Source organism: Oreochromis aureus, linkage group 4 (assembly GCF_013358895.1).
Source record: "Oreochromis aureus strain Israel breed Guangdong linkage group 4, ZZ_aureus, whole genome shotgun sequence".
Taxonomy (NCBI): domain Eukaryota; kingdom Metazoa; phylum Chordata; class Actinopteri; order Cichliformes; family Cichlidae; genus Oreochromis; species Oreochromis aureus.
In genome coordinates, this window is record NC_052945.1 from 23,876,234 (window position 1) to 23,888,687 (window position 12,454).

General features: G+C 41.5%; 1 protein-coding gene across 1 annotated transcript in view; it reads left to right on the plus strand.

Annotated features, from left to right (window-relative positions):
* Nucleotides 1-211: 211 nt before the first annotated feature.
* The window catches only part of cacna1ha (calcium channel, voltage-dependent, T type, alpha 1H subunit a), a 128,781-nt gene continuing 116,538 nt past the window's right edge, over nucleotides 212-12,454 (plus strand). Inside the window, exons 1-2 of the mRNA XM_039611146.1 lie at nucleotides 212-592; nucleotides 1,782-2,281. Of these exons, the coding sequence (XP_039467080.1) occupies nucleotides 1,806-2,281 (476 nt within the window). The 5' untranslated portion in view covers nucleotides 212-592; nucleotides 1,782-1,805. The remainder of the gene's footprint in view (nucleotides 593-1,781; nucleotides 2,282-12,454) is intronic.

Below are 12,454 nucleotides of genomic sequence, written 5' to 3' on the forward strand. Positions count from 1 at the left end.
TTCTCGTTATGCCGTCTGCTTTGTGATCCATTAAACACCGCGGTGCGTGCACGCCCAGCTTGGCTCTCTGCGCGTTTCTCGCGCCCGGGTGTGAGTCTCCTACTGTGCGCCGTATTCCTAAAGCCGGGGATCACGTCACGTGTCACGGCTCCCGGGTCCTGGGCCAAGTTTTTTTAAAAATTCCGTGTCAGACCATCCACGGAGGTTCAGCGCAGAAACCTACACGCCCCGACCCTCCTGCGCGCATCTCCGCTCCACGCTGCGTAACGAACACCTCAGAGAGGAGCGGATGGATGGATGCATGGATGTGGATAGATGTTCCCGTTTAACTGAACGCGCCAAATCAAGACGACTTTAAGTGACTTATTTGATTACTTCCAGCGATTTCCAACGACCCTCGGATTACCTCTGATCTTTGGCAAGCCAAAGAAGGATAATTTTTTGTTTTGTTTTGTTTGTTTGTTTTAAAACGAGAGAGAAGAGAGGAAAGAAGGAAAGGGAAGCTCCGGGTCGCTGAGAAAGGCTGGGTGCGCTAGAAAGACGGAAAGTCACGGATCATGCTTATGGGAACTTCCGATTCCGTCTCAATAAGGTAGTTTAAAACGATAAAGTTGTTCTGTTTGCATGTGATTATTTTTATACACACTGAGTGCAGGAGACAGTCCACTTTTTAGGGACGAAAAACGGAAAAAGGCACAGATGATGCGCGCTCTGGCGGCTCCTACTTCCATTAATACCGTTTAAAACGCGAATGGAAGAACTTTTACAGCAACTGTTCATATCAAAGTGTATTTAATATTGTTCGGTGTTTACAAAAGAACCCCAGGAGGAGAGCTTCCAACTGCCTGAAGGGTCAGATGCGCTCTTCTCACATAACAGCAAACGGCGGACAACAAAGCCCGTTAAAAAAGAAAGAAAAAAGAAAAGCTTCCCCAAAAGGGCAAAGTCTGTTAGCTGGATTATGATCACTAATGTTTTTGTTCTCGACGTTATTCCACTTATTACAATAATAATCATTATTGCTGTGGTGGTTTGTTTTTTTTCCTCTTTTTTGGCGCATTCCCTGCCCACCATTGCGTGGTGTGGGCTAAAAACCTTCAGCAGACCAGAGACAGAACAGTCCATCTGTTCAATCACATAGCAACAGGAAGAGAGAGAATGAGAGAGAGAGGGGGAGACAGAGTGGGAAAAAAAACATCCCTCTACTATTATAATACTCTTATAGTACTCGCACTTAATTGTTACCTAATTTCACTAAACACATTTTTCACATTTCTACTAATTGCTGCAACAGCAGGCAGTTGTCAGTCTGTAGTGCTCCATGGTGCCTTCACTGTGTTATTACTATGGATACTATGAAATTCAGGCTTGATGTTCTGACAGAGACTCCCAGTTTTGTCTGATGAAAGCATTTGTTTGTTTTTTGTTCATTTTAAGGAGAAAAGAACAAAACTGAGATGAAAGGCTATTTTGACAAAAAATAAAAAAAACCCTGGCTGATTTGTAAAAGGACTGTATTGGAAATCCGTGTTTTAGATTGATTGGAAGCTCCTGCTGCTCAGGGATTGGAGGAGGAAATGGCCTAAGTGTTTATTTGGCTCCTTGTGCGATTTGTCTCCAGTTGCTCTTTGCCAAGTTGATCTTTCACTCGCTTCTTTTTCTGTCACCGTTAATCTGCATCTTTCCTCTACCTTCATGTCTGCCTCCTTTGTCTCACCGTGGGCTCCCTCCCCACTTTCCGCCTCCCTCTAACCTCCTTCTCTCCTCTGACCTCCCTTCAGAGTGGCTCTGCCTGATGCTCTATCATGACTGATGGCGAAGGGAGAGCGCGCTTTCAGTACGCAGAGTGCCAGGAGCTGGAGGAGGTGCGGGAGGAGGTAAGGCTTGCTGTACCGACATCCTACAGGAATGACGCCCAAGGTCATGAAGATGACCCAGGAGGAAGACGCCCGGATGATGAGGAGGAAGAGGAGGAGGTGGAGAGGACGAGAAGGAGCAGCAGGAGGAGGAGGAGGAGGACGAGCAGCAGCAGTAGCGTTCAAGGAGATGGAGGAAATGAATGGAGTCCTGAAGTTCAGGGGGATGAAGAACAGGAACCGGAGCTGGAAGTGGAAGTTGGACCAACACTGGGAGTTCGCATCACGGCTCCCATCCGTGATCCAGACTGCGTCTCCGAGGATGAGGAACAGCAGCCGTATCCGGCCCTGGCCCCCATGGCCTTCTTCTGCTTAAAGCAAACAACGAGGCCTCGCAACTGGTGTCTCCGCATGGTCTGTAACCCATATCCTTTAACGTGCTGGATCCTGACCCCGGCGATCGGTAAGACGAAATATGTCCTCAGCAATGTTTGTGTGTGAGTGCTGGCACGCCTGCATACATGTTTGAGTTGTCAGTAGAAACTTGCTGCTTTTATATAAATACACAAGCATCAGCGACAGACTCACACTGGTGACACGTGCAGACATGAAGGGCGTGTCTTGGTATTGGGCAAGAAGTAGATGTTACCTGTTGTGAGTCTTCGTCCTTTGCTGATGTGAGATTTGTTGTTTTACATGCTAAATCTTTTGTGCAGCAACTTGCACTTCCCTCTGTGTCTGTAAGGTTGGTATTACAGCCTCCAAATCTGGTGGGTTGGTTATTTTTAGGGTAAATTAGCTTTTCTGTTATAGGACCTGCTAACACGCATAATTGAGACAGCCCCAAGTACGCCCAGCACTCGGTCTGTTTGCCTCTATAGACTGAAAGCGCTGTAACACTTACCTGAGCTGCTTTAGGCTCAGAATCAAGCACAAATTAGTTCCTGGCTTTATATATTCTTTTGAAGCTCATCAGTCAGTTCAAGCTGTATTCCCTCTACTAACAGTTCTGGCAGCCATTTTATTCTAATAATCAGATATTTTAATTTAATTTCAAAGTGCCAAGTAGTCCAAGTGAAATTACTTCCTAGGAGAAGTGCTCATGTCTGCTTTACTTTCTATTATTACCCCCTCAGCTGAACATCCTGCCGGGATCATTTTCATCTGTGGGATGTTTTAACACACTGGAGCATAAGAACATAATGTGCATCCAGATATAAGCGCTATGAAAAGAAGCTGAAGATGAACCGCTGCAATATGGGTTTTTTTTTCATTCGTGATGTGGTTAAGTGGGTGGTGTAAAAACAAAATTAGGACCTGACTCACATTTATTTTCCTAAGTGCTTCCTGAGTACCTGGAATCTAATATAGAAGGTACCAAGAGTATAAAAATACAAGCACGATTATAAAAGTAAACTACATTTATTCTTTCTGAGATTCTCTTTGTCTTCAAGTGATTAAAAAAACCCCACTCTGACAAGCTTCTGTTCATGTAGACCTATGATAGTGGAAGCTTGAAGGTGTAGTGAATCTAAGGAGGATGATCTGACGCAGAGTTTGAAGTCGGAGAAGAAAAACATGCTGTAGAAAGGTAGATAAACAGCTAGATAAAGGGGCAACCTTATGGCCACACATTTCCTCTCTGAGACTTCTGTGCGTTCAGAGGCCGAAAAAATCGAAAAACAAACTTTTAAACAGCGACATATGCACACACACACTCAGTTTTGTTTCTTTTCTGCATGTAAAGATTCATTAATTTGCCTTCATCATTAAAGATTATCAGCTCTAGAGATTGGAGTGGATGATTCATGCGCTATTCAGACTGACACTGTGACGTGGGTCAAACCCACGTTGATGATCTCTCTGAATAGGTCAGTGTGCGTCAGCCAACACTTCCTCACGACCCTCCTCTCGAGAAGAGCTGAGGATTGCTGTGGTGGACCGCTGTTTCTATTAGAAACGTACCGACTCCTCTGGTACGAAAGGAAGTTGCAGGTCGTGTCTTCTGTCATGACTTGTGGACTTGTGCCTAATTGTGGTTTGCTAAAAGATTTGACGCACATGTTTTGTGTTGGGTTGCTTTGGTGATTTTGTCTGTTCACTGCTAGAAACAACGCTACAATAGAAAGGTCAAAACCATTTAAGGACCTTTAGCCCTCAATGTGAGCAAAACCTCAGAAGAGCAACATTTTTTGATTGATTTAAAAAAATCAACTCAAACCTTTATTGACATTTCTGTACTGCCATTTCTAATCTTACATATGCACAAATACAAATTCATTGGTCTGACAATGCTACAAAGGTTTTCACCATGGTAGAATTTCAAACTTACTGATACTGGGAAAATACGCAATAATCGATACAAGTTTTGGTACCACAGAGACAGAAAAAAAGACAACATTTTTAAACAAAAAACAACCAAAGATTAGAGCAATAATGGTTCATGTAAATAGACTCAGCTACACCTCTGTTTATTTCCTTTGCTTTTGGGGACTTGGTACCATATATTTCATGGTGATCAAGTAGCGTTGGTAAGGCTTGCTGTATTGTTTCTGTCTAGTTGCTGGCAGACTCTCCTCAGGTTCAACAAGGGGCTTTAAGAGACACATTTAGAGGTAAATAATTTTGTTATCCTGTTAAATTAATCCTTCCTAATAACGTCACAGACAGGTAGGACCGATAATGTTAACAGTAACGTTATAATTTTTTATTACCCATACCTGGTACCCTAACAATAACCTAACTGTCGGCTAATGTGTGGAACTGCTAACAGTTAAGCAGCTAACACCATCATAAATGTTAATAACTGTGTTCAGCACCTCAATGCTGCTGAAACAGGAGCTTTACTGACCTCGTGGAATTCTTCATAAAGACCTGGGTGTCAGTCTTTAACATGCTTTCATTATGCCACTGCTAATGTGTTCAGCTGCTAGTGAGGGGAGGGGCTGGGTGCCTGCCTGTCTGCTGTGCGTGAAGCTGTTTGTCAGTGAAAGGAGGCAAATATGGTATCAATACTGCTGCAGATGAGTATCTAATCTGATTGCAATCGGGCATTTATTTATTTATTTATTATGACAGCCCTACTTGGCACATACAGTAACTACAGTACTGAAAAAAGTGATGTTTTTTTAGAATTTTGGTATTGAAAAGCACTCTGTCTGTTTTGATGTCATCCCTATCTGTTACCGCTGTAAGCCACTGTGGGAAACTGCCTTTCTGCAGCATTTCTGCCATATATTTTTTAAAACTGAACCCTTGCTTACAACCTAGATGATATTATCAGAAACTCTTTCTCCTTCATGATCTGACCTTTAAGTGAAAAACTGGTTGCCCATGACTCCACACTCTGGTCCCCTGTTGATCTCGTGTCAGCTGGAGTGATAAGAAGACTTCTGTTTAATTGTCCTTGAGAAGAAAACCTAGTATTCCCTCATGGGCTAAAGTGCCAGTGAGCCATCACCTAATTGATCACATGTCTCTAAGCACCAAAAAGCATCTCTACCAGCTTCCTCATTTCATTTTTGTGGATAGGACAGAACTCACAGGGAATTTCTCATGGGGATTAAAATCCCATTTTTATATCGGTTCTGCTCGCTGCAGGCGCTCAAGAATCGAGGCGTGAAAAAGTAAGGCAAGTTATGTTCTCTTACAGAACATGGTAATGGCTAATAGAGATATTAAAATGGGACTGTCCTGCAGCGGGAGAAAGCTGCATCTAAAATTTGTTGTTAAATAATTTACAGGGCTTTAACGTGCCAGGCATGTGTTGGCTTCTTCTTTTTTAAAAATGGACCGCAAAAAGTGATAGGAAGTCCGGTCGGGTCTTTTTCTTCTAATGTTTTGGATTTGAATTCGTAGATGTTATTTGTATTTTTCAGTTGTCCTGGTTTCACAATCCAAATAAATGCATGAAAATTGTTCACTAAGACAAATTCAGAGCCAACTGGAGCAAGCAGATGAGGAACGAAGAAGGTCCGAAAGGATTAAAGCACGTCCAGTTAAACACGCCGACACGTAGGACTTATGATTTGGTAACCTGCTGTCCGACAGATGCTAGTGTTGCATTACATTACCTCTGTTTTGTTCACTGCACTGTAGCAGGGCTAATACTGCAGTAGCTGCTGAAGCAGACCACTACTATGAAGCAGATGCTCCTATGGTTAGCACATGTGCGCTTCACTGCTTGTGCGCTGATCACATGTCTGATTTCTATCTGAGTGCAGACTTATTTATTCATTTTTTAAGATATGTTGTTTGAAGTTGACAGGCTGGGCTATTTGTACCAAGACAGCGAGGCTAATGAATGAGGCGCGCACTGTCACATGCTCGGCCTTGCATTATGACTGCTCGTTTAAAACTGGATACGGGTTATGTCATAAGAACTGATCTCACCGGACATCTCTCTGTGTTGTATTCCTGTGTGTCTGCGAGTGTGTGGGCGTGCGCGCAGAACCCACTGTTAGCAGCACAGAGTTGGTGGTCCACAGTAGGTTATGTAAATATTTTTCGGAGCATAAATTCTCTGCCACTCAGCAACAAAAAGGAATGAACACATTGGGAAAAACGAGAGCCGGTAGAGGAGGGGAAAAAATAAATAAAGAAACAGCTACATCCATAAATTTCAAACAACGCACCTCTGAATAAAAGTGTTTTATATCACATCCCGATTCCAACATGTGTAGTCCAACAGTAAAATATTGAATCTGTACTGAGACGGTCATTAATCACCTGTGACTGTAAAAACAGGTCAACAGTTGCTCACAGTTACCAGAATAGCATTTCAGCACAACAGCATTTGTCATTCACGATGTTTATCAAGTCTGTTCCTCACTGGTGATCAACTAGCCTGCTCATGTCCAGGAAAATGCACACATAATAGAGCAATTGATTAGCTCTTGATTAGCCTAGCATGCAAATAGACTTTAAAGACAAAATTGGCATTTTTTATTGATTTCTTTTTAAACTGATGAAAGTCACCCTAAAATATATTGGTTTGGGTGATCTCTGAGTACAGCGTGCATCCACTAGATCTCTGTAAATTCTCCTAACAATCTTCTGCTATTCCCAAACTTTTGCATCCAGACATCACGCAGATGTTGCACTCGAGCGGTAGCTGGTTAAAGAGCACTGGATGCCAAGTTGGACATTTGCATTCTCCTGTGCAGCTTCATTGTGTGACACTGAGAAAGTACATGGCTATATTGCACATGTGAGAAATCCTAAGGAGTGAGAGTAGTACTGTGGCCCTGAGAGGTCAAAAACACTGCAACTAAAGGCAACATGAGCAAATAGAAAAACGGTGTGCAGAAAACACAACAGAAGTTGAATAAAATAAAATGGAAGTGTTTTTGGGGAGACAATAACGTGATGGAACAGCTGTGAGAGTGACAGAAACTACAACATGTGACATATTGCACTGAGACCTGCTTAAAAGAAGCTGTGGATTAATCGGTGTTGTGAGGAAGAAAAAGATGCAGATAATGTGTGTTTTAAGTGCACGATTCATAATACTACAGGTACATGTTTGCTAGCCATTTGCTGTTAGCTTGTCACTTGCGCAGATTTTCCTTCATGTTAATGTCTCCCCAAACACATCCGTTGTGTTTCATTCAGCTTCCTCTATGTTTTGTGTGATTTTGCAGCTTTTTTTCTATTTGCTGGTGTTTTATTTAGTTGCAGTGCATTTGACCTTTTAGAGCCACCGTACAATAGCCCTAAAATACGGACAAAAAGTATGTAGCTAGCTAATGCCGTTTAGGCTAATAAACAGCATTAGCTAGCATTAACTTTCTTTCTTTTGTTTAAAACAGCTGCTTTTTGGATGTTCCTGTTGGGTAGGGACCTAAAATAAATCTGACAGTTACATCTGAAACAATCTCAAAACAAATGCAGCATCACAAGAATGAACATTTTGGAGTCGCTGATTAGACGGTGTGACAGAATAACAACCTGAGTCAAGCTGATTAAATCTGGTTCAGGAGCCCAGGCGAGGTTAATCCATTACAGATGAGTTGATTCATCATGCTATCTGTCTCCATTAGTCATCCTATACTCTAAAACCTATTAAAGGGGGCCCTTTCACTTCCATTGTGATAGATGATTCTGCACAGAGATACAAGCGCACAGATCACCTGACCTTTTTGAAGTATCAGATGGATTTGATGACTTTAGATGGGGATTTAAAAGAAATGTATTTAGTGATAAAAACATGTGAGGTTTAGCAGTTCAAAATAAATCAAGTGGAAGCGGTTTCTTTCTTTGTTTGAAGTTTTGATGGATTGGACTTGCTGTATAAAACTAGAGACAGGCTTAAAGCTGCATGAGATCAAATCGGCTGCATGAAGAATGTCAATCAAATGTAGCTTAGATGAATCGAGGAGGCCTGTTAATGTGCAGCTTGTATCGGTGATAAAAAGGACTATCTTCAGGGCAAGAAAGTTGGATTGGCTACTACCCTTTACTCCTGCAGTTCCATTCCTTTTTTTCTTTTTTTCCCCTCCTGTTGTGTATGTATGCCTATTTATGTCTTTAAATGACTTCATCTCTGCAGTGTGTGGGATAAAGAGACTTAGCCATCAAATTAGCAGGTAGTCCTTCTCCGACTGCCCTTCTGACTGGCATCCTGAGGTTTAGGTGTGTATGTGAGACACGCTTCTCTGCATCCCTCCCTCTCTGCTGGTCTCAGAGCTCGACTCGCTGTATTTGTATTGAGCAGTTCATCAGTGTGTGTGTGATTGTGTGTTTGGTGACTCATTATATTTGGCCTGTTCTCATCATAACAGCAGATTGGGGGTCGTGAGGTGCCCATCGCTGCAGAGACAGAGGGATCCTGTCTCTCTGACGTATGAAGTCCTGGCACACCTTGCGCAGTGCTCAAACTGTGCGTGGTTGAGCATCACTTGTGTGCCGTGTAGTGGACGAGGCCCACGCTTTCAAACGTGTTTGGTGCCTGCCAGACGTTATAACAAAACTTTGCTACAAATGTAGTGTAACAAAAGCTTTTAATTTGTCACTCTTCTGCTATTGTGTAGGTATTTAATCATTAGTTATTATTAATCTCTGGCTCTTTTTACAGCGTGTCTATTGTCCTGTCTCCATCTCCTCACCCCCAACCAGTCACAGCAGATAGCCGCCCCTCCCTGAGTCTGCTGGAGGTTTCTTCCTGTTAAAAGGGAGTTTTTTCTTCCCACTTTAGCCAAAGCGTTTGCTCACAGGGTGTTATCATGTTGTTGGAGTTTTCACTCTTTTCTCTGTAGTATTGTAGGGTCTTTACTTTACAATATAGAGCACCTCGAGGCAACTGTTGCTGTGATTTGGTGCTGTAAAAAACAATTTAATTCAACTGACTGTAATGTGTACAGCTCTGCTATACCCAGGCACCTACATCACCTACATATTTCTTCACTAAATATTCTCTTTTTAAATGTAACATGTTGCACATATTTTTTTTAAAACAAAACAAAATCAACAACAACAATAAAAAAGCAGATCTGATGTCAAAAAAGAGAAAACAAATTAGAGATCAAGCTTCACATACATCTTGTTCTGGGTGGAGTTGCTCCTCCTGACATGTCGTGGTGCTTATGAAGCTGTGGCTGGATGCTAATATAAAATTATTACATATAATATATGTTATAATAGCATAATATAACGATATGTTAACATTAGGAATATCATGAATTTTAGTAGTATTTCGTTTGTTAAAAAAACAAAAAAGCAAAAACAAAACAAAACAAAAAGTCCTTATTTAAAAAGTCACTTTAAATTTGAAATCACTGACATGGTGGCGGCAGACCGTTCATTTCAAATGTTAACGACACAGAATGAAATATTAGGATGTTAATGAGGAGTTTAGTCATGTTACTTTGTGTTATTTACATTATGTTAGCTTAAGCATTTATATAGCATTACCCAGTGCAAACATTTTAGCCTGTATGATCTGGTTGATTTCACAACAGCAGTGCCAGGTGACTCAAATATTATACTACTGCAGGATAATAAACCAAAGTACCTCCATACGCCACACTTACTGCGTTTCTTACGTAGACATGATATTAACTAGCGACAGACCCAACTCTGAATAAAAGTTAAGTAGACGTAAACATTAATTAAGCTAGCAGTCGCTGTTTGGTTTGGGAAGTCTGCAGCTGTGAGAATGCAGGGGTGCTTCTCACAAGCAGTCTGTTCTTCCTGCTGCCAAAAATAATAGATCAGCCCTGGAAGGCTGCTGCTTTAGTGCTTCTTTATGAAATTAATACCGGAGATTGAAGACCAGTGAAAATTGTTTGGATGAGAGCATATTGACTAAACACTCAACCACTTGACCCTGAGACTTCAACAACAGAAAGAAAAAAGGTTGGGAAAGGGGAAGTGAAAAATATGACATATTAAAGGTTGTACAGTAGCCTACACGTTTAGTATTTAAAGGATATGTATTCGGACATATACATTGATAGAAGAACTTTTTCAAATTAATATTTAATTAAAAAAATTTAGGCAAAATTGAAATTGAACATTTTAAGAAGTTATTTTGGAGGTTTGTAAAGAATTTTAGATTTTTTTAAAAAGTAGCTTTGGTACTATGACTCAGACTTCATATCACTACTCAGTACAGTAAAATGATGTTTAGGCCCACTTGGAGGATAATTTTTGTTTACCAAAGCATTATGTAGCCAAACATGTTAAGTAAACAAATGTGCATTTCCGAGTTAAAGTGTTTGAAGCCCTCCAGATATTTATTCCAGTGCAAAAACTGCTGCTTTCACCAAGTTGTAGAGCAGGGTGTTTACTTATGGCTGGGTTTCCTTATATCCTTTGGGTGTTTTGAGACTTATGAACTATGCAAAAGCTTGCGAACTATAATTATTAAAATTGTTTTATGACTTTTTTTAACTTGCAAATCCTAAAAACGTGTAATTTTTCATGAGCATACGAGGCTAATTTTGTCATTAACAGTTCGGGGCCACACTGTGTGTTTCAAAGCTATTTTTAGCTCCGGGAACCTGCCCCAACTGCTAATTTATCTCACTTAGGATTTGTAAAGTCTTGTTATTATTCCAAATACCGGTGCTGTGTTAACATCAACACAATTTACAACCAGTAACAAATCATCGCCACCAGCAGCAAGTCCACAGTAATTTGCATTGGAATCAATAAAAGGCCTTTCACTGGTGTGCTTGTTACCAATGAGAATAAGCCTCTTTACAGTGACTGCACATTTGCTGCCATCTTTGCTCGTAATGCTTCACAAGATGTATTCAAATGGCCACTGTTTGCACAAGCAGTGCTTTGGCTCAGATCTCATGTATGTAATTGGGGCGGGTGTGGCTCAGGTGGTAGAGCGGGTTGCTCACATATGCTAGGGTTGCCCCGTCCTCCCCATACACTCGTTTGGTCCACTGCTCCTCCGCCATGGTGTGTGTTTGTGTCATCTCAAACAGAAAGTACTTGTTTCTTATTTTTGGATGGTTAATTTTTGAAGCATCGTGTGTAAATCTGTGTAAATATGTGTCAGTTTGAGCACGCCTGTGAGAGGGCAAACGCCTGTGCTGTTTGTAAAGGTGTGTGTGTTGTGGGATAACTTCCACTGCAGTAGGATCTTTTGTTTATCCCCAGGCTCACTGTTTACAGGCTGCTTCACAAAATGATCTGGAACTAATAGCGCTGATTTTCATGTGTGCGCTGGCTGAGTGTGTATGCCCCCGTGCACGAGAGCGTGAGTGCGCTGTAAGAATGTGTCGTTTGGCATTCGCAGAACACCATGTGTTTAGGCAGTGACCCTCACCTGCCCCAGGCACAAATGGTCTGTGGAATCAGAGGATCTGCGCTCTGCTGCACTGCACCGCTGTTGTTGTTGTAGCGTTACATTACGTCACACTCATTTACCGAGCACTTTTCCAAAATGACTTTGAGTGAAAATAGTACCAAAAAAAAGACCCTTCTGCTAGCAAACCACATGGTTTCCTGGAGAGTCAGGGTCAATCTAGATGAGTTTGTTAGCTGTTGGTGTTCACTGCTAGAAGGTTCATGTAAATCGGACGACTAATGGCATACTCCAGAATACGCTGAGACCCTGATCAGTTGGAGGATGAACAATTAACTTTCTTTTTCTTATGATACCTATCTCCCAGTCTTGAGGCACTCCTCATTTCTTTAAATTTGTTCTCACTGCTTTCGCTGAATCTATGGAAAAAGCCGGCGACGACAGAATTTGACATGCATAAGATAGTATTTTTGCAACGAGGTGATTCCCAAAGAGATATTTGCCAAAAAAGTTGTCATATCTTGGCATGGTGTGAGGTATCTCCTCAAAAAATGTAAGGAAACTGGATACGTAGAGGACAAAAAAAACATGTGCTATGCTTTAAAAAAAAGTCCTTATGAAATAAAGAAAAAAAACCCAAAGACCTGAGAGACGCATCTGGCCCTTCACTTGATCCATCTACTCTTCACTGGAGCTTCATCAGAAATGGTCTCAGTGGAAGGGCCGCTGTCAAGAAGCCATTTACAAGGAAGGGAAATAGGGAGAAAAGGCTGCAACTGCCAAATTACATAAGAACTGGACAGAAAATCAGTGTCAACAGATCTGATGGAGCGAT